This window comes from Vidua chalybeata, chromosome Z (genome assembly GCF_026979565.1).
Source record: "Vidua chalybeata isolate OUT-0048 chromosome Z, bVidCha1 merged haplotype, whole genome shotgun sequence".
Classification (NCBI taxonomy): Eukaryota; Metazoa; Chordata; class Aves; order Passeriformes; family Viduidae; genus Vidua; species Vidua chalybeata.
In genome coordinates this window covers 32748670-32771516 of record NC_071570.1, presented here as the reverse complement: position 1 = coordinate 32771516, position 22847 = coordinate 32748670, and the positions used below count along the sequence as shown (strand labels likewise).

At 40.1% G+C, this 22847-nt stretch overlaps 1 protein-coding gene across 5 annotated transcripts in view; it reads left to right on the top strand.

Annotated features, from left to right (window-relative positions):
• The window catches only part of GPBP1 (GC-rich promoter binding protein 1), a 39013-nt gene extending 25927 nt beyond the window's left edge, over positions 1-13086 (top strand). For all 5 annotated transcript variants that reach the window (XM_053931572.1, XM_053931570.1, XM_053931571.1 and 2 more), the window contains 6 exons: positions 1908-2092; positions 3019-3159; positions 3619-3783; positions 7419-7600; positions 10928-11030; positions 12175-13086. In XM_053931572.1, the coding sequence (XP_053787547.1) occupies positions 1908-2092; positions 3019-3159; positions 3619-3783; positions 7419-7600; positions 10928-11030; positions 12175-12333 (935 nt within the window). In that variant the 3' untranslated portion in view covers positions 12334-13086. The remainder of the gene's footprint in view (positions 1-1907; positions 2093-3018; positions 3160-3618; positions 3784-7418; positions 7601-10927; positions 11031-12174) is intronic.
• The last annotated feature ends 9761 nt before the right edge of the window (positions 13087-22847 follow it).

Below are 22847 nucleotides of genomic sequence, written 5' to 3'. Positions count from 1 at the left end.
TCTTTTTGTTAAAGGATAACACTTCCATATGAGTATCAGTCAGCTAGTCTGTTGATGTTGCCACAATTAATACTCTTTCCCAGAACAAGTATACATCTTTTTTTGTAAAGATGTCAAGAAACCTTCACCTTTATTTTCAAGAGGAAGTGTAATGAAGGTTGGTCACCTAAATTAGTGATACTGATTGCTAGCTGAAGGCTTTGTAAAATGTGTTGGAAAAGAAACCTGGGAGAGCTGGAAGAGTAGGTTAGCTTGCAGAGATTTAAGGTCTCTTTCTGGAAGCAAATGTCTTGTGCTGTTGGTTGTGTTTGTGTATTATTTGTATGGCAAATCCAATTCTGAGCATGGGCATTGAGCAGACCTGTAGTAAGGATTGTTTTCTCATCCTCACCTGATTATGTTTGGCTATCAATTTACAATTCTAATGAGTTTTATGTAGTCAGTTGTTTACCCCTAAGAAGGTGGTAGCTTTAGATGGCAGGGGTTTTAAAGTAAATGTACTCAAAATAAGAACATTTCTCTTTAAAAAAATAATTAAACATGAAAACTTTCACTTGTCTACTTAAACAACTGCTAATAATGAGCTTTTAAAGGTATTTTCATTTGCTGATGCTTTTTCTCATACTTAATAAGTATTTTTTGCATGCCAAAGTAATGTTAGATATAGGCCAACTCCTCAATGTAAATATCTAATTGCTGTAAACCTTGCAGTATCATAAATAATTGGACAGCTTTCTGGTTTTGTGTTAGCAGCTTTCATGTGATAATCTACCTTTCAATAAAAGAGTCTTGTTTTTTAATTGAAAAACTGAAATTAAGGTTATTATTCCCTTTAGAAGGAAAAAAATATTTAGGATAGAGGAGTGTTACAATCCCTTCTAATATCTGTTAAAAATGTAGGCATCTATTAGGTTCCATTTTACTTTGTGTCTATGTGATGGGAGCCTGTATGTATTATGAAAAATCTTGTCATGAGGTTTAATGAGAATGAAGCTTGAGGTTTAATGAGAATAATAACTATTTTGTAGCATCTACCTGCTAAACAAAGCAAAAGTCATGTATTCTTTTAAGATAGGGTTTTGTTTTTTTTTTAAACAGAGGATTTAGTGACTAGAGGATTTTTTTTTTTTAACAGAGGGTATGTGAAGTAGAATTGCTTGCAGGGAGAGGAGATAATCCTTGAGAAGGCTCTTAATGTTAGAATGCATGTACAAAAAAAAATTTTTTTATTCTTGAAAATTTTAGAACTGTTTTTAAGGGATGTTCCTTAACACTGCTAAATGGCAGTTTCTCTAGTTTGGCAGCTGTCTAGTTTGTATGTCTCCTAATTTGTTCTCCCATGAACGTGGAAATTTTGTCCTGTTATGACCATCTGAAGCATGGAGCTAGAGAAACTGGTCATTGCCATGGCCTAATGTGTAGTGCATGTCATGTCTCATGTTCATAGAACCTCAGTGCAGAGCTCTAAACTGAGCTATTAATAAATATATAACTAATTATTCTTTAGGAAACCTTAAGGGGAATATGAAAGCCAGAAACTCTTTTGAAGTTTGTGTAACTATCAACAACTAACAGTGTTTTGATTTTAGTATTGCTATGCAGCAGTCTTTAGAAGTGTGTAGCAGGCTTCTTTGAAGGATATATTTTCTTTAAAAAAGTGCAATTCCTGCATCACCAAGTGAAATATTTCTAAAATTATGATTGTAGAAAATGGAACAGAACCTGTGTTTTTCCAGGTTTGTACAGTATGTTATTTGTGGAACTAATACTGATTTAAGTTCCTGAATTATGCCTGTTTGCTCTGGATCGTATGGCTGTCCAGTACCTTATGAACTAAAAACTAGTGAGGTTGTGTACACAGGCACACACACACATATCTATATACATACACACTTTTTTTCTTCCAGAGTACCCTTTAAATCCTAAATCTAGATCTCAGAGAATGCTGGTCATTAAAAAAGGCCGTACAAAAGAACTGCGGATATCTGGATTCCCAGTAGTGGGAAATCTTCGCTCACAGCCAGTAAGGAATGGAACTGGCACAAGTGTTTATAAAGGATTAGTGCCCAAACCTTTCACTCCACCTGCAAAGGTGAGTATTGGATACCAGTGTACGAAAAACATGCCTAGAAAAATCATGCTGTAATTCTGAATGTGTTTATTTCATCCCTGAGAATACTGTTCCTAGATTATCATGCAACACTTGCAAAATGCAACACACCCCAAAAATTAATAGAAACAACTTTTTCACATTTTTCTTTTTAAATTATTATTTAGCCTCTCTTTGCTTCTCATCTCCCACTTTTGAGAAGTGCAGCAGCTGTACAACTGAGATAAAAATTGTGATTTTAACTTATGGAATAGCAGTCCCTTTTGTATATATGATTTCAACAGAACAAAATTAGGTATGTTGTGAAGAGGTATAGTCAGCATAATAATACCTTCAGAGTTTATCCCAGTTATAGACAGAGATGACATTATAACCTAGTAGTGTCATTCTGGTGTCTTTCCAAATGCATAATCACAGACTATTCTGAGTAGGAGGGGACCTACAAGAATCATCAAGTCCAGCTCTTAAGTGAATGGTCCATATGGACTTCAAACCCATGACCTTTGCATTATTATCACCAGACTCTAACCAACTGAGCTATTCTCACTGGCTTCATCTCTATTTTTTTGTTTCAGGAATTTTTCTGTGCTCTTGAGAGCATATGAGATTAGTTCTTAACTCTGTAACATTTTGAATCTAAAATAATGCTTTCAGCTGTTGAAGTCCCATATTTAATTTTCAATACCTCAAATATGAGGATCTTAATTGTTTTGAAATTTTAGTTTTTATATAAATAGAGCAGATGAATTGCTCATAAACAGCCTCTTTTCCACAAGAAAACAGATGTTTGCACTACATTAAGGTTGCAGTTATGACTTGCTTTTGCTTAATCATTTTTCTGAAGATTCTTGAAAAGAATCCGTTTGTAGTTAATGACTCTTTACATTTCTGTTTATTCTTCTGTCTAGCCCACACAGTGGAAAAGCCAAGCAAAAGAAAATAAACTTGGGAATGCATTTCCTCATGAATCTGCGTATGGTGTTGGCAGTTTCTGCCCTTCCAAATCAACTGTCAAGGCATTTTCTGTAACACAAAATTCAGTGAAAGAGGTAAAGTAGTAGCTATAGTTAAATCTATAAAACATTTACTTTGTTAAAGTGAGGATGGGCAGTAAAGTTTATACAGAATTGCATTAAATTATTTTTTTTTTGGAGCTTAACGTGCGGGAAAGATGGAATGCACATCACCGGCCTTAAAATACTGCAGTTTCCTTTGTAGGTTTGATTTGGAATAAAAACCCACATTAGGAAATACAGTCTAATACGTTTAGACTTCAGAACTGCTAAAGGTATTACATGTTTCAGAAGACAAACTGTTAGGCAGTGCTCAGTAAACCTGCATCTCTGGGTTTACATCGACAGACTGTATATACCAAAATACAGATCTTCCCTCTGCTTTTGACTATGAATATATCTGAAACCTGAAAGAACAGATACCTGTGTTTAATTAAAAATTTTCTAAATGAATGCACTTCTAACATTCTTTCTTTTTCTGACTTCTTGCACTAGTGTAATCGGTCAAATTCTTCATCCTGTGTTGATAAATCTGGTCAACCTCGTTTAACAAAATTGACAAGAATGCGGACTGATAAGAAGAGTGAATTTTTGAAAGCATTGAAAAGAGATGGAGTGAAAGAGGAACATGAAGATGAGAATCATGATGGGCAAGAGAAGGTAATTTTGTTCACACTTACTGTAGATCCAGTAGATTTCAGACAAACTATAAACTACTTTTTATTTTGCTGTTAACAGCTGTTAAGTAGCAGTCTTGAATCTCTAGATGAAGGAAAGGAATTACCTTTTAATGAAGTTAAAAACATTGTTCCAAGTACTACTCTTCCTCCAGTGCTACTTTGTAGTTTCTTTTTGTCTTTCTGCAGTATCTGTTAGTGCATATTCATGACTTAAGTACTTGTGTGTCTTTAGCAACAATTAAAAGGATAAATTAGGCTTTGTAAACTAACCTAATCATACATGAATTTATGTTGGAAAAGACCTTTGAGATCGAATCCAACCATTAACAGTACTGTCAAGTCTGTAAGTAAGCCATGTATTCAAGTGTCACATCTAAATGTCTTTTAAATACTTCCAGGGATGGTGACTCTAACACTTCCCTGGACAGCCCATTCCAGTGCTTGGTAACCCTTCCTGTGAAGAAAGTCTTCCTAGTGTCTAATCTGAATGTCCCCTGACACAGCTTGAGGCCATTTCTTGTGTCCTGTTGCAGTGTTGGCCAACTTCCACCTGGCCAAAGCCTCCTTTCAGGCAGTTGTAGAGAGTGTTAAAGTCTCCCCTGAGCCTCCTTTTCTCCAGGCTAAACACCCCCAGCTCCCTCAGCTGCTCCTCACAGGACTTGTGCTCCAGACCCGTCCCCAGCTCCATTGCCTTCTCTGGACTCACTCCAGCTCCTCAGTGTCTTTCTTGCAGTGAGGGCCCAGAGCTGGACACAGCACTGGAGGTGTGGCCTCACCAGTGCCCAGCACAGGAGGACAATCCCTGCCCTGCTCCTGCTGGCCACACCATTGCTGATCCAGGCCAGGCTGCCATTGGCCTTCTTGGCCACCTGGGCACACCCTGGCTCATGTTCAGCTGCTGTAACCAGCACCCCCAGGGCCTTTCCAGCCACTCTGTCCCAGCCTGTGGTGCTGGTTTGGGTTATTGTGACCCAAGGGCAAGGACCTGGCGCTTGGCCTTGTTGAACCTCCACCCAATGGCTTTGGCCTGTTGATGCAGCCTGTCCAGATCCCTCTGCAGAGACTTCCTGCCCCCCAGCAGATTAGAATTCCCACCTGTTTTGGTGTCACCTGTAACCTGACTGAGGTGTACTTGTCAAATCATTGATAAAATGATCAGTACTGAGCCCTTGGGAACCCCACCCATCACCAACCACCAGCTGAATATAGATAGCTCCACTCACCACCACCCTCTGGGCTCAGCCATCTAGGCAGTTTTTTACCCAGTGAAGAGTGCAGCTGTCCAAGCCATGGGCTGCCAGGTTCTGCAGAATTCTCTGGGAAACTGTGTCAAATAGAGGCTTTATTGAAGTTTAAGCAGAACACATCCACAAGATTTTCTCCATCCACTAAGCAGGTCACCTGGTCACAGAAGGAGATCAGGTTGGCCAAGGAGGACCTGTCTTTCCCAGGCATGTACTGGCTGGGCCCAATCCTCTAGTTATCCTGCATATGCCGTGTGATGGCACTCACAGTGATCTACCCCATGACCTTCCTTGATACCATGGCAAGTCTGACATGCCTGTAGTTCTCTGGAATCTCCTTCCAATACTTTTTGCAAATGAGCGTCACATTTGCAAAGTCCAGTTGCACTGGACCTCTCTGGTAATCCAGGGCTGCTGGTAAATGATGGAAAGTGGCTCAGTGAGCTGCCAGCTCTCTCTCTACTCTTATGTGAATCTCACCTGGTCCCAACAGACTTGTGGAGGGCAACGTTTCATACCTTGGCTGTTAGTTATCCTACAAAACAAAAAAGTTGGTTCTGCTTCTCAGACCTTTCCTTTATAATTAGTGTTTAGGTATCCAGAAGTTCTTTATTCTTGGTCTAATCATAGGACCAATAGCTCAATATATGCATAAACCACTGTTTTTTACTAATTGAGAACTGGCTGTGTATAATATGCATGAGGTTTCTTTCAGTTTGAATTCATTTATGCAGTGTTTGATACTAGAGAATATTTGTGTCAAATGCTACCAGCCACCAACAAGTTGTCATAGTCCAAGTGAAGAAAAGTATTTTATTATTCAGAATGAGGTGATTACAAACCTGTTTACTGTAAATGAATGGTTTAAAATGTCTTATTTAAACAAAAAAAAACATAAATTAGAAATCAGCCAGATAAACAACTGATTTTGAGGAAGTGATATTAGGCTTCTGAGATATTAAAAAGGAAACAGTGCCAGTGTACATTGCTCATAAAAGTGAGATTGACTTTTCTGACCCTGATCCTATTTCAGGCAAAATGCAATTTGCTGTAATGGGACTGTATAACTTAGCTGTATGTGTGAGTTAAGAAAAGCCTGCATCTTTCATTAGCTGTTCTGTGACTGAGTGCCCTGAGATGGTTATTGGAGATAGCTTTGTTCATGTGTTCAGAAAATACACAAATATTTTGATTTAAGATTAGAAAGATCTTAGGAACCATCTAGAGATTCAGAATTATGAAATAATGTGGCAAATTGTACTCAGCAGCTGAATCACACTTGCAAGAAGCTGTTTTGTCCTATATATTAGAACTGCTTAGTAAATTTATAAACTTTTCTTGGTATTATGTGACATCTTCTTCAGGCATATAATGCAACAGCTGAATGTATGTTTACTGGGATATATGTTCTTAAAAATATCTTACTGTCTGTTCTAATATTTCTGAAAGCAGACAGTATATGAGTGGGAGGGAAATGATGGTGGTCTTGATCCTGTGCTCTGAAGTATGATTTCTTACAGGTGCAGAAAATGGCATGAATTCTCCTGCTATAATATATAATATAAAGGGATTTGTTGTTGAAAAGGTGTTAACTAGATAATGATTGTACTCTTCTTTGTTTTTACAGTTGGTAAGACTTCCGAGGCTATTTGGCTCATTCATAAAAATGAATTACAGGTTGCTGAATGAGTAGAGTAGAAATACCTCATGTTTATAGACTAAAGACTTTTTAATCTTTAAGTAAACCTGAACAGTTGGCTTTGTAAATAAATTTTCTTCCTGATTACTATTCAATGTCTAGTAATTTACAGTTGCTGTTCTCAACAGCCTGAGAAGCAGGGGTTGAGTGCGTGTGTGTAAGTGAGCTTGTCTGAATTTTAAGAGCAGTATGCAGTCTTTCTGAATTCATGGCAGAGAATTTGCGTTTGAGATGGGTGTTATGAGCTGTCCCTTAGACTAAGTAAACTTGAGAGCTCATACACTTTCAGGCTTCTTCTGCCACATACAGCTCTGATATTTAATTAGGAACAATAAAAATTCAACAGCCTGTTATTTCTGTAAGTATGAAGAACAGCTGAAGTACATTTGAATTTTAAGATATGTCTGAAACCTTGCAGAAAAAAAAAACAGGGGAAAAGCATGTAAGTTGCTTTCTGCATTACTTAATCAGTAGCGTATCCTAGGAATTCTGTAGTATGCAAGTATTGCAAATGCCAGAAGGGTGAACAGAATTACCCGTGAAGTACAGAGTCTCTCCATTTAAACTTAATTTAAACTAAACAGAACTACTGAATTGCAGCACTTCTGGTTATTTACTTGTGGATGGAATTCACTTTTACATTTTGTAACGTAAAATTAATTTTGTATTTAGGATGATGAGTCCTTCAGCTTGCATAACAGCAACAGTCATTGTGAGAGAGATATAAACCGAAACTTCGAAAATGAGATTCCGCAGGAGAATGGCAATGCTTCAATTACACCTGAGCAGATTATTCAGTCTTCAGCTTTCCCTCAGGCAAATGTTCTTTCAAGCTCACTTGAGGCAGAGCATAGGTATGTACTGTATACAACATAAAGAGTATTCCTTCATGGTAACTGAGCATTTTCATAAATTCTTACTAGTTCAGAAGTCAGAATCTGAAAACTGAGAACACGTAAAATATTTCTTGAGTAATGTAAAATTTATCTTTTAGATAATATACTAATTTAACATGAGACATACTTTGTTTCTTAAACCTGTGTACTGACTTACATCTAATTTTTAGTAAAGAAATTTTTTTTTCTTTCTTAATAAAGAACATAGCAAACTACATAGTGACATCATCCCTCTGATTTTGGTCTAGGTGTCTGGGAGGAACAAGGCGTGTAATTGCTGTTTGTATTAAAAATATTTTAAATGCTGCATCTTATATAAAACTTCAGTGAGCTTTTTGTCATTATTAAAGTAGTTAATTATTTTTTGTAGCTGACTTTTTGACACTATTAGTGTCTTGTGATTAGATATTACAAGACAGTCTACTGGAAGGTGAGATAGTAATTTCATGAAAATGATTGAAACAATTCTATTATCGCAGTAATCCAACTGCAGTAGCATTTGGTAGATATGAGAATGATGCTGCTGGATAATTACAACCCAGTCTTCTGTCAGATTCTTATGGTTTAGACAGATTTTTTTTTATTTGTGATAGAGTCTATACATTGGACTAGACACTCTTCATTTTGTAGTGCCTGTAGAAGAAACTTTCATTTCCTCTTACTCCTCCTGAGTATGAAGAGTACAAAGCACCCTGCTCTGTTCTTTTTTTTCCACCATTGGCAACATCACTGCTGTAAGTGACACCAGGTGGGATGAGTTCTGTCACTGGAGTGTTGTGGATGGTGGCAGACTCCTCAGGAGGCGCAGACAGCAGGAGAGATGGGGAAGTGGTGTTGTATCTAGTGGATGGGGTGGAATATATGGAACTTGCAGATGGTGATGACATGGGTAAGGGCCTCTGGATAAGGATTAAGGAGCAAACAAGGAGCAGATGATTGTCCTTTAAGGAACACCTCTAAATCAACTGCCGCTGTCCTAATGGGGGACTTCAACTTGCCAGATATTAATTTGGAATACCAAAAATGGAAAAAGGTGCTTACCATTGTAGGGAGAAAATCTGCGATTTTCAGAAAGAGAGAATGTTCTTCATCCAGAGGATAGTTGTGCACTGGAACAGGATTCCCAGGGAAGTGATCACAACACCAAGCCTGACAGAGTTGAAGAAGCTTGGGGAAGCAGAGTTGACGAGTTTGGGGAGTATTCTCAGTCACAGGATATGATTCTTGGGGTTGTTCTGTGCAGGACCAGGAATTGGATGCCATGTTCCTTGTGGATCCCTTCCAACTCAGGATATTCTGGGTCTGTGAAATCTGTGGCCACTAGAGGCTCATGATTTTTTGACTGGAAGATGGGAATCAAATCTAACTCCTAGTTTTTCAATTCAAATTACTTTAAATAGCCTTGTTAGGATTTCTGGGCAAATGTCTTTCTTTTGTGGTATCCCAGAGAGGCTGTGTGTCCTTACTGCCGCAGTGCTTTGGCTGTGAGTTCAGCATGCATGTGGACAGGTGTTATGGTTAGCCTTTTTGTGGTAAATTGCACTATGCGTCACCACCTTAGCTCTCAGGTTACTTTTGCATACCTATAACAGTATTGGCACATTTGGTACAAAAGGGCTTCCTCCTTGCTGGGGAAGTTTCCAACCTGCAGCAAGCCTATTGGTATCAAGTTTGCTAATTCAAAGTAAATTTTTTACGTAGTTCACACTTTTAACCATTCTAGAATGGTGTCAGTTTAAAGGGACAGTGGTGCTGCTAACATCACAGAATGTTGCTTTAAAGTTAGTTAGCTATTACCCTGAATTTTACTTACATTAACAGAAGCTCTGTAACTATTTACTTCACTGAATGCAGTGCTAATGTCTGAGCTTGCTTGCAGTAAAATTTAACTAACTGTCATTGAACTGCATTTAACATTGTGTTTTTCTGTACAATGTATTCTCTTAGAGTTTTGGGTGACTTGCATATATTTTTACTGCATCCTGATGATTTGATTGTTCCTGCCTGTTATGCTTTCCGATTTGGTCCAAATGCAACAGGGGATACAATTTCCATTTCTGTTACTGTCCAATTGACTTTTTTTTTAGCACAGTAGTGCTTTTCTCCTTCTGCAATTCCAGGCTTTTGTTACGGTTCTAGAAATGGTAATTGGTGGCTTTGGTTACCTACAAATTTGCCCAGTGCACATCCACTGTATTGGGATATAGAGTTCTTTGTGGGGAGGGTTGTGTTGAAGGACATTTTTTGCTGATATCTGCCTAAATGAAGTGCCTAGTATATGGTGTCAGCTGTGAGTTTGTCTTACTGTTCTAATATAGTCACTGTTTTTTAGCTCTTAAGTGTCAGCTTTGGCATACATTTTAGAAACCTCTTTGTTTTTTGTGAAATAGCTTTAGTCTGCTTTAATGTTTAAGGTCAAAAGATACCTGGTTTATCTGAAGAAAGTGCTAATCCTTTTGGCAAAAACTTTGCAGCAAGCAAACTTAATAACTTCATATTAAATGTCATGGTGTCTTCACCCTCAGATAACCCCTGTTTTCACACCATCTTCAAATGTGAAACCATTTTCTTCCTGCTCAGATACTGCCATTCTTCTTTAGGAACTAGCCAAAACATGCTGATTATTGCATCTTTGTATATTTCAAGCTTAGTTGTGAGAGGAGTCTTTTCTTCTCCTCATTTCTTCCCCTTATCCCAAAATCCACTCCTAGCTGTTTGAGCTGAAATACCAGCATGTGCTGTTGGCTGAGACTCAGTTGTGAAGAAGCCTGACATGGCTCTTGACATTAGCATGTGGTATAAAAAAGAAATCACATGAGGCCAATGCATCCTGAATTGGTTTCCATCGAGGGACACCACCAATATTCCTCATGCTTTGCTCTGCTTTGTTATTCAGGAAAACCTGCGGAGTCCCTCAGTGTGTCTTTCTTTTCATACTGTTCACAGAGGAGTGAATACATTGCTACTTCACTAACAGTTTTAAGTTATGTTAAGAAAATGCATCTTACTCTTCTGACACAGGTCTCTTGCCTTAGAATGAAGGTATAGTTTTTACCACATATGGTGATAAAATAGGGTCATCTTTGAGGGACCTGAGAACTCATCTTCTGTGCTTTACATACCTTTAGCAAGAATTTGAACTCACACTTCCATAAGAGTTTATTTAAAAAAAAATACTGTCGGATTAATCAGTGCATTTGTTACAGTCTTTAGACATGTATGTAGGCAGAGCTTGAAATGTTTGAGTGTGTGTAGCAAATTCCTAATGTTGTCCTTAATTTAAAGGTTGTTAAAGGAGATGGGCTGGCAGGAAGACAGTGAAAATGATGAGACATGTGCTCCACTAACTGAGGATGAGATGAGGGAGTTCCAAGTCATTAGTGAACAGGTAAGACTAAGTTAATTTTCCATTATAAACCTGTAGCTGGTTACCCTAGATGCCTACCTTTGAGGAGGATCTGCAGTAATCTTGATCATTAGGGATGTTGCTGTTCCACTGCCATTTCAGTACTGTGTTTTTGGAGGTATAGTTGCTTCAAAAAAATAGGGTACCTAATGCTGACTGTAGCTCAGGCCAATTCACAAAGTATCAAGGGAAAGGTAGGGCTACTTCTGGGTAGTTTAGATATGGTTGGTGGTAGAAGTGCACAGGCTTTCAAGCTCCTCAGCTTAGCCTAAGGAAAGAGAGTCTTCTTTCAAAGTTTTTGTGCAGTTTCCGTGCTACTCTGAGAGCTGCATTTTCTATTTTGGGAATTGAGAGACATTTAGTTTACTACTAATAAAGTATGAAAAGGTAATGTAGACTTGATTTTTCCTTTTTTTTTTTTTTTTTTTTTTTTTTTTTTTTTTTTTTTCTTTTTTTTTTATTCTCTTTTTTTTAATTAGGAGTGTTGAATATACCTGGTGGGGTCAGTGAGAAAGAGTCAGAAAGGAGAATAGTGTGTGGTGCTAAATCTGAACATTTGGTAATTCCAATATTGTTGGAAATACTAATAATTTGATATTGGAATATTAAACTTTCAAGTGCTTGTCTTAGTGCACACCTTCTGCATGATACTGAAAATGCAATAATTCCTTTCTTTTTTGCAGAATCAACTGTTTCCTTTCTTCAGTGTCTTTGACTTTCCAATTGCTGAGATACCCATTCCTCTCTGCAACATCTCTTCTGGGCCCCTTCCCTATTGCCCCTTGCCTGTCTTAGCAGAGATGTTTGCAGCACTATGGGAAAGGGGACTGGATTGCAGGGAGAGACCATTTGGGAGAAAGGATCTCTGGGGCAAGATGTATGGGGACATGGGTGAGAACAGGGTGAACTCTCACTGACTGCAGGAGTTCAGCACAACTGGAGACACTGGGATACAGGTGGCTGGCCAGAATTGAAGGCTCGCAGGGGAGTTACCCTTTCTGTGTACTTATGAAAAGCTGTGGATCCAGCATAGCCCAGAGGTGAAGATGCAAAGAGTGTTGAATTGCAGCCGATTGTTGTGTTTGGCATTTTCTTTCTCTAAATGTGTCATGTTTTCACATTTCAGTTACAAAAAAATGGCCTTCGGAAAAACGGCATTTTGAAAAATGGCCTCATCTGTAATTTTAAATTTAGCCCCTGGAAAAACAGCACTTTCAAACCAGCTCTGGAGAATGAAGATTCTGAGACAAGCAGCAGTGATACATCAGATGATGATGAGGTGTGAAGACTTCTGTAACACCTATAGAAGTCCATTTGTTCTCATGAAGAAATGGGGATGTTTTGTTCAAAAATGAAAATTGTAATTCGTGTAGTAACATGCCCACTACAGGAAGCAAGGAATGTTTTGTTGGGTGTGTTGAAAATCACTATAATTTCTCTGTAAACGAATGTTATAGAATGAGGCCTTGTGTTGACCCAGCATTCATCACTGGGCATCACTGAAGCATTTCTGACTAGCAATGTGACAATGTTACAAATCAGACTTTCTCACTTAATAATAAAAGCAAGGAATTGTGTAATGTCTTGCAAAGCTTCTGTCTTAAAATGTATAAAGAACAAAAGGGCAGCCTGACACAGTGTTTTGCTTGCCAAGTCATTTTTTTCTTATAGTGGAAATCAATGGGTCCACTTTGTATGCAGAAAGGGCAATGTAGCATGTTGGCTAAAATGAGCAAAGTGCACTAAAACTCTTTTCCTTAACTGAGGTGTTGAACTGTTCTACAAATAACTGCTCTTTAGCCATTTGTAGTGTTGTTGTTGTTATTAATGGCAAAAGACCCTGATGTTACAGTTCCAAATTTCTAGAATTAACTTTAAAATTGAAAGCTTTAAGGGATATAGCAAGACCCTTATTCTCACAGTGACTTGTGGGAAAATAAGCAGTTTGATTTTACTATTCAACATGTGGAAAAATCATTACACTGACTGGATATGTCCACTACATGGGAAATAAACTGATTTACAGAGTATTGTCTAAGTGCATAGCATCATGGGTATTGTTTTTAAAACAGCTAAGTTTGTTTGAATTTATATTACATGTACTCTGGCAGAAATCCAGTTGTGCATTTCAGTGCAAGGTAAAAATACTTCGTCACCAGATCTTGCTTTTATAGCAGCAGAAGTATATGTGTACAATAACCACCTCTTTTGCTTACTCTGTGTCAGACTTTATCATCATGATCTCACATTTAAAAAACCAGTATTGTATTATTTATAGTTTTATTTGATTTATTTTAGTTCTTTAAACGTTCTCCACAGTTGTACAAAAACTGTGTAGCATTAATTCATAAGCACAACTGCTCTTGGGGATGTCACATATGTTTATAATATAGCACATATATATATATAGAGAGAGAGAGAGAGACTTCCCTGTCAAGATGTTTTTGAATTCTGCTACTTCTTATAGTAAATTATTTGCAATTTAGAACTGGAAAGCAAAAATATTTATAAAGTTAAGATTCTGTCCATATTTCTTTAGGAAAATACTTTTTTTATAAGGTGGCATCAATTTTGGGCTAAAATTGGTATGTTTCTCTTTTTTATTTATTGTTAATTTAAATAGATATTTCTTTTCAAGAGGTCAGTTTTTGTATTAGAAGAGGCTTGCAAATGTTGATTTGGTTAATTTTGGCATGGTGTATTGAAATAGTCCATTTCTAATCTCAATTTAAGAGGATAAAAATGTTTCTTTTTTAAAAAGAAAACTGCCATATCTGTAATGATGTTTTTTCCTACCTGTATGCCTTACACACCTTTTTCCTTTCCCTCTCCTGAATTTTTTTTAATAGACTTTGACACATGGGTGTAGTTTGTTCACTTTTTGGTTTTCACATACTATAAACAGGATCTTCTGCCTATCTTAATTATGTAGTGATATGTGGATGCACTCTCTTAATAGTAAGTGAAAATGGTTTTTCCTTGGCATTTCTCAAAGTGGGGTGTAGGCTTTGCTCCCTTCTTTATTCCGTTTAGTAATAAATGTCACCTCAGTAATTAACTCTCTGAGAAATTAATATAATTATAGAAGAGCTGTGTTAAAATTGTATAGACTTTGGAAATTTACAAGTTGCAATTCTATTTAGAGGAGTTAGACTAGAATTCTATTAGAATTAGTTATTCTATTCTATAAAATACTAGTTATTCTATTCTGTTAGTTAGAATTAGAATTCTATTTAGAGGAAGTAGGAGTACTAGTCATACTTGGTACTTCTTTTTTGCTAGTTTATATCCTGAAACTGGTAATGGAAGCACTGATTATAATGAGCTGTGGGAAAAGCAGGTAGCAGGAACTGGACAGTGGTTTTGCTTTGTAGAGTGAAACACTTTTATAGCCTTTGTAACTTTTCTGTCTGCGATTTCTCCTCTTGTGTCTGCTGGTATTTTTGGATTAATTCCTGGTCCTGTACAGTGGCCAGTTCTGCCAGTTCAGAGACCCCTCAGAAGTCTGTGTGGCCTCTGGCTTAACTGGTTACCTGCCTGCTCTGTTACTTCTGTTTGCCCTTCACAGCAGTGTGGGAATGGGTGAGATCTGATATTTCCACTGAGGAACTGGATTCCCTTATGTTATATTTGCTTATGACAAAACTGAGTAGAGTATCTGTCATCTTCTGTGTCACCTTAAGAAAGTCACTTACTGTGGGAACTCTTTTAGTTTTTTATTTTCCTGGGAAATGTCACTCAAAGCAATGTTTGGTTTTTTTAGTATACTTCCTTAAAATATATGAAAGCACTTTTTTGTAAGGTTCCCCTTCCTTTTTTTTCTGTGCTTGATGATGTAGAGAAAAAAGAAATCAGATTCTTTAGTATTTAACAATGCAACTTTATCCATCTTTGACTTTGTTCCTTTCCCAGGGCAATTTAAGTAGTGCATTGGCCTTTTCGTTCTCTCATACATAAACCATGATCCATTCCCAGAATAAGTCCTCTCTTGTTTTTCTGCTTGAGAGGTGTCTGCCTTAAAGGATTGAGAAGTTGGTGACTAAACTTGCCCATTTCCTTAGTGGGCACTAGTAAGCTTTGGAGATACTTTGTCAGTGCTGGGCTGACAGAGCTTGACTTCAGTGATGGTAATCATAGGCATGCAGACATGATTTGAAGTCACTACCATTTCTCTTCATCTTTGTGGCTTTATTGGTGGAGGACCATGTTCCCTGGCAGGGAACCTGGTTCCCTGCTCCAACCCTCTTCAAAAGCAAACAGGAGTGATCAGTCACTCCTGATTTTTTCTAATCTGCTGTTGATGGAGAATGTACTCTCTGCCTGCTGCTGGCATGGAGGCTGCCTGAGTTTATGGTGGGAAGCTGGGGATCCTTTACCTCTTCCAGAATGACAGAGGCCTCCCTCATTGGCTTGTACAGGGCCTTTCTATCTCTTAAGGCATGAGAAGCTAGTTATCTTTGTTGAAAAGAGTACTAAAACTGCAGTAAAGTTGTCCACTGATTCATGTTGGACCTTGTCAAAAGACTGAAGAAGATTTTAATGGTCATCCCAGTCTTTGAGAAGTGTTACCAAGTGTGAAGGAAATTAATTTTTATTCCCTTATGGCTGTGGGGGAAAAACATCTGCTTGAAAGGAGATGGGGACTTTAGTATTTATTTTTAAAAGAATGTCTATTTTTCAGTAAATGCATTTAAACTACTGGCTGGAAGTAGAGTTTAGTCAAGGATGCCTTTGTTTTTCCATTTTTGGTTTCCTGCTAGGCAGCAGCTGAGGCAATTTACTCAGCTGCAATGAACTTTTGATCTGATTAAGGATTATTGCACTTGAGCACCAAGAGTTACTGGCTCATTAGGATAATAGATATGCTGACTAGCTGGTCATCTTTCCTCATGCTGTTGTTCTTGGTAATCAGTGAATTTTATTGCAAACTGAATGAGGTTTGTTTTGTAGCCTGGATTTCTCTGCAGCCTTCCTTAGAGGTACCTGGAAATGCATTTGCTCAACCAGCACTGGCAGTGATCTGCAAAGCAGTCTGGCTCTGGATGGGGCACAGGATAGTGCCAAAAACTTGCACTTCCTCAAGAGATTTATAAGTAAATTCTGAGGTCTGACTCTCTTACTGGCTTGCTATCTGGGAGAGATTTTCAGACTGAAGAAAAACTCATTCCTTCAACCAGTGGGTCAGTGGAGTTTACTGCTGAGTTCAGTCTGCTTCCATCGCAGTCCCTTGTCAAGATCAGATCATCTGATGAATGTGGGAGGTCTCACAGGGCCTATAGCAGCATGCATTCCTTAAATTCCTGAAAAGATACCTGACAGTAAGCTAGCTATGAAGACTTCATTCTTCTTGGTTATTCTTAGTATGCAGCTATTTATTTCCCTGGCACTAGCATGATTTTTGTAGAGAAATGACATTCCATACCTGCAGAACAAGTGATCATTTAGTTTTTTTTCCTCCTATTAGGCAGATGAGAGATACAGCTTTGAAGTGAAAGAGTACTTTTGGTAACTGATGATTGCTGATGCCCAGGCAGGCATCTGCTTAACAGACTGATGGAGCTTGGGTCAATATGGGGGAACTTGAGTTCCCCTTAGGAGATGTGGGGAGAGAACTCTTTCTGTGAATACTAAGCAAGGCTGAGTTTCAGCATGGGAAGGAAAGGGAAACAAACTCCTTTCATTCTGCCAGGAAGTGTCAGATTTGAAAACTGTTGCAGGAAATTCCACACGCTTGAGAACTTGGACCAGCCTGGTGTCCTGAGCTGTTTTGTTGTGCTAGTTTAACCAGACTGGTGGTGTGCTGTTCTGGGTTGTGATCTTCTAAGCCTATAGGTTCTGAAACAGAGCTGTGTATTAGGTACCAACACAGGGCTCCTGCTGGCTCTGAACCCATACAGTACCCAGTGTTGCCATAGTGTTACCACAGTTGTGTCAGGAAGGTGGTGCAGCTTTTCCTCCAGTCAGCTTCTCGATGTAGCCAGTGCAGGAGATGATGTGCAGCTCTGATCCAGCTTACTCCAGCATGGTGGCTTTAGTATTGTGGCTTCCTTATTCCTTTTATGTGATAGCTTCAAGTCTTGGGGCTCTGTGCTATTGTAATTCTTGTGTATTCCATCTCCCATTGCTTTCTGCTGAAGACTGCTGAAGTGGAATCATTAGCCAGTCAAGGAGCCTCCTGTCTGGGCTTAAGTGATTGCATCATGGATAGGTGAAAAATAGAGCTTTGAGTTGTTCAGCATATATGTGCACACACTGTGTGGCATAGATGTGTTCTATTAGAATTTGAATGTAATACAATGGGACATTGTAGAATTGTTAGCAGTAACTTATTTTCTGCGCTTGCCATTTGTACTTTGTTGGTGTTACTGGTGGCTCTTGTCACGAGCATCACATTTTTTTCCTCCCTTAAATTATAGCCAGGCTGAAGGGCCTCTTCCTCAACGACTGGGTTAATTTTTTTATTTTCCTACAACATTGCTTTAGGTACCAATTCATGCTGTTTATAAGGATAATGAAAATGAAAGCTGTCTGAAATGAGCTGATCTGTAAGGAATTGATAGACACTCTAAGCAACCTGCTGAGTCAAGCCACTGTTCATGCAAAGCTTCATTACCAGAAGCTTAGAAACACTACTTTTATGCATTGGAAAGCTGTTTCAAAAAGAAGTATGAATGTAAATTACACAGATATTTTCCTAAATCCTCACATGAACATTTGTTTTTCTTTGCTTCAGATTTTTTTATTGTCCACCTCCAAAGTGGGCATGCACAAATAATCTTTGTACAGAATAAATACATTTTTGTAATTGAGATAAACAAATTAATTATTCTGAAAATGCAATTTGTAAGTATCTTAATGCTCCAGATAAATTATAACTTAGTATTATTTAATTTTTAGTCTTTCATTTTATAAACTGCTGAAAAACAAGCACATTGTTGTACATGAAACTAGTACTGGCTGTGGTTATGTTTACCTTATGTATCCACTGGAAGAATCTCTTCCTGGTCATTTACTGCTAAATATACTGTGGGACCAGTCTTCCCTGGCTGACCAAGCCACTGAGCATGAAGCTGCAGGCTGGCAGAGCCCAGCAGATGTGCTGAAGGCAGATACAGTTGTAGAGAACTCAGTGGCAAAAATGGGGGAAAAATTTTCAGTGATAAGGGTAAAGGGGAGCAAACAGTGTCATAATTTTGAAAAATAAAGATCTGCAATAAGTTTGTCCTGATCATGTAGTTGGAAAGTGAGTCTTCTGATGACAGTGTTCTCCCTGCCTGTTAGTGGCTGGTTTTGTTTTAGATTACAGCCAACATTTGTTGCATGTGATGATCCTGGGTGATGCTGTTTCATCATAAGAAAGTTAATGTCTTCACTGTAGACACGGTTCATGTAGAGGTTTGATGTGATTCTCTTATTTCTTGTTCATTTTTTTAATGAATGTTGTGAGAACAAGCTGGTCACAATATGCCAGGTTTAGCAATGAGCAAGCAAGATCCTGATTTTAGTGGATGTTCATGCAAATTCTTACCTTAACCTTGGTAATTTATTTGAGGAAAATGGACCATACTGCTGGCTACAAAGTTAAGTTAATCTTGAAGGACTAGGCACAGGAGTACCAGAGGAGGGGAGTAGTTCTGCGTTTTATGCATGGCATGGATGATGTGTTAAGTAAGTCAAAACCAAATACTGAGTTAGTCAGGGGTCCTGCCAGGTGAGTGGTATGTGCTTGTGCAATTAAAAACATAACAGTAACACATGCCTGCGAGGGGTTGAAGATTACATTGCTTGTGCTTCCTGGCTTTCAGCAAGGTTCTCTGTTTATAATCTTTGCCTTAATTTTCTTTGAATACATTTATTGTGCCACTTAACAAATCACAGAATCACTAAGTTGGAAGGGACCTTTTAAGACCATAGTTAAACCCATGCCCTAACACCTCAACTAAACCATGGCACCAAGTGCCACATCCAGTCTTTTTTTAAACACACCCAGGGATGGTGACTCTACCATCTCCCTGGGCAGACAATTCCAGTTCTTTATCACTCTTTCAGTGAAAAACTTTTTCCTAACATCCAACCTATATTTCCCTTGGCACAGCTTAAAACTCTCATTCTGTCAGTTGCTGCCTGGAGAAAGAGACCAACCCCCACCTGACTACAGCCACCTTTCAGGCAGTTGTAGAGAGTGCTAAGGTCACCTTTGAGTCTCCTTTTCTCCAGGCTAAACACCCCCAGCTCCTTCAGCCATTCCTCACAGGGTTTGTTTTCCAAGCCCCTCAGCAGCCTCATTGCCCTCCTCTGGAACGCTCAAGCGTCTCAACGTCCTTCCCAATCTGAGGGGCCAGAACTGGACACAGCACTCCAAGGTGCCTCTCTGCATGGGCACTGTCCAGCCACACTGTCCCCAGCCTATAATGTTGCAGGGGGTTATTGTGGCCAAAATGCAGGACTCAGCATTTGGACTTATTGAACTTCATCCTATTGGATTCCCCCAATCCATCCAGCCATTCCAGGTCTCTCTGCAGAGCCCTCCTACCTTCCCACAGATCGACACATGCTCCCAGCTTAGGGTCATCTGCAAATTTACTGATGGAAGACTCAATCCCCTCATCCATGTCATCAATAAAGATATTAAACAGAACTGGCTCCAGCACAGACCCCTGAGGGACACCACTGGTGACTGGCCCCAGCTGGATGCAGCACCGTTCACCATCACTCTCTGGGCCCGGCCATCCAGGCAGTTCCTAACCCAGCAAAGAGTGCTCCTGTCCAAGCCGTGGGCTGCCAGCTTTTCCAGGAGTGTGCTGTGGGAGACAGTGTCAAAGGCCTTGAAGTCCAGGTACGCAACATCCACAGCCTTTCCTGCATCCACCATGGGGGTCACCTGGCCATAAAAGGAGTTCAGGTTGGTCAGACATGACCTACCCTTCATAAACCCATGCTGGCTGGGTCTGATACCCTGGCCATCCTTTAGGTTCTGATGACATTCTGTATAAACTGTTCCATAACCATACTGAGGTCAGACTAACTGGTCTATAATTACCAGGATCCTCCTTCCCACCCATTTTGTGAATGGGTGTCACATTGGCCAGCTTCCAGTCCTTTGGAACCTCACCAGTGAGCCAGGACTGCTGGTAAATGATGGAGAGTGACTTTGCAAGCTCATCTGCCAGCTCCCTCATCACCCTGGGATGGATCCCATCTGGGCCCATAGATTTATGGACATCCAAGTAGCTCAACAGTGCTCTGACTGCCTCCTCCTGGATAACAGGGGGACCATTCTGCTCTCTAACACCATCTATCAGCCTAGGAGGACAGTTGTCCTGAGGACAAGCCATCTTCCCACTAAAGACTGAGGCAAAGAAGGCATTAAGCGCTCCCAACCTTCTCCTCATCTGCAGTTACTGAGTTCCCTCCTACATCCAGTAGAGAGCAAAGGTCAGTCTTACCCTTCCTTTTGCTGTTACTATATTTGTAAAAACATATTTTATTATCCTTTACAAAAGTTGCCAAATTAAGTTTGAACTGAGCTTTGGCCTCCTTAATTTTTTTCCTACATGCCCCAGCAACCCCCTTGAATACTTTCTGAGAGACCTGACCCTCCTTCCAAAGATGATACATTCTCTTTTTATTTTTAAGTTCCTTCGAAACCCTGTTGCTCATCCAGGCTGGACATTTGCCTCATTGTCTCATCTTTCGGCGCACAAGGACAGTGTGTTCCTGTGCCCTCGAGATCTCTGTTTTGAAGCACACCCACCTTTCCTGAGCTCCTTTGTTTTTAAGGGCTGTTTCCCAAGGAACTCTCTGAATAAGTCTCCTAAATAGGCAAAAGTCTGCCCTCTGGAAGTCTAATGTAAGAGTCTTATTGATCCTCCTGATTTCACCCAATATCAAGAACTCTAATTTCATGATTGCTATGCGGCCAAGCAGCCTCCAACTACCACATCTCCCACCAGTGCATCTCTATTTGGAAACAACAGGTCTAACGTAGTCCCTGCCCTGGTGGGCTCATTCACCAGCTGCAACAAAAAGTTGTCCTCCACACACTCTGAGAACTTCCTGGACTGCCTGTTTTCTCTGTATTAAGTTCCCAGCAGACATCTGGTAGGTTGAAGTCACCTGCAAGAACAAGGGCTGGTGATCCTGAAACATTCTCCAGCTGCTTATAGAACAAGTTGTCCACCTCTTCATCCTGGTTGGGTGGGCAGTAATAGACTCCCAGTAGGATGTCAGCCTTATTGGCCTTCCCCTTAATTCTTATCCATAGGCATTCAATTTCATCACCATTAGTTTCAATCAATACCCATGGCATCAAAAGCCTCCCTAACAAAAAGGACCACCCCTCCACCTCTTCTCCCTTTCCTGTTTCTCCTGAAGAGCTTGTAGCCATCCAGTGCAGAGCTGTGTGAGTCATCCCACCACGTTTCCATGATGGCAACTACATCACAGCTCTGCTGTTGCACCCTAGCTTCCAGCTCTTCCTGTTTGTTACCCATGCTGCGTGCATTGGTATGCATGCACCTCAGCTGGGCTGTTGATTTCACCCCTAAGTCAGGCTTACCACCCTTGGGCCTGCTTCCAGACAGCCCAGCTGCATCCCCTTCCCCCTTCAAACCTAGTTTAAAGCCCTCTCAAAAGTGGTCCTGATGTTAGTTTCCTGTCATATGAATAGGAAAATTAAAACTGAAGAAAATATGAGAAAAAAGCTGGAGCTTCTGTAAAATTGTTTTAGGAGCAGACACAATTCTGCTAAATTATTTTTAGGAGCAGACACAATTCTGTGGGGTCTGAGATTCAGAGGGCATCCTCTAAGTAACCCAGGGTGTAGGAGTGCGCCTATCTAAAAGATGCATCACTGCGAGAGTGGGGTAGGAGTGGGGAGAGAGGCCAGAGCTCTCTGAAGAGGGGGAACCGGTACCTGAATGAAATGGAGTAAAAAAAAAAAAAACTATGCACAATCTGGCCTAGGTCAACACTGGGCAGCTACAAAGGCAGATGGCCTCACCTTTGAATTTTTGGTAGATTTTATGATGCAGAGACAGCCAACTGGTAGCAAAAGAACTTGCCCAGAAGCTGCTCTGTTTGGACTGAGGGAGCAGGACATAGACAAGATACCTTCACTCACTAGGACTCATTGGCTTCTTTCCCCTATGCCCAGAGGCAGATAGCGGCTACAGGTAGAGCTTGCTTCATTGAGTGAGGGTAGAGAGATAAGGCTGAAGCAGAATCTACACTAATGAGGAGTGGAAAGCAGTTTTTGAAGAAATAGTGATAACCAAGGGTGAAGAGGACTCTGCAGAGGCATAGCTCTCGTGTCTGGGTGGTGGAAACTGCTGGGCAAAATGAAGGATGGTCAGCTTGGCTGTGCTGAGTAGAGGGGCTTCAGCAGTGGATTCAGCAGCTTGGCTGCAGCTGTGCACCAGGAGCTGGGCCTGATCTACCTGGTGGGGCTGTAGGGGCATGCAGGGGTAGAGCTGTGAGGATAGACAGTGACACCCCAGCTCAGAAGCATGCCTGGGGGAGGAGAAGTTGCAAGGAGAAGGACCAACCGTATGAAGTTGAACAAGGGCTGGTGCCAGATTCTGCACTTTGGATGGGGCAGCCCTGGATGTACAGACAGAATGAAGAATGAGAGGCTGGAGAGCAGTGCCATGGAAGGGGCCCTGGGGTTCTGGTCCATGGCAAGTTGAACATGAGCCAGCAGTGCCCTGGCAGCCAGGAGGGCCAAGCATGTTCTGGGGGCATCAGGGACAGCATCACAGCCAGGCAAGGGAGGATTGTCCTGCTCTGCTCTGCACTGGG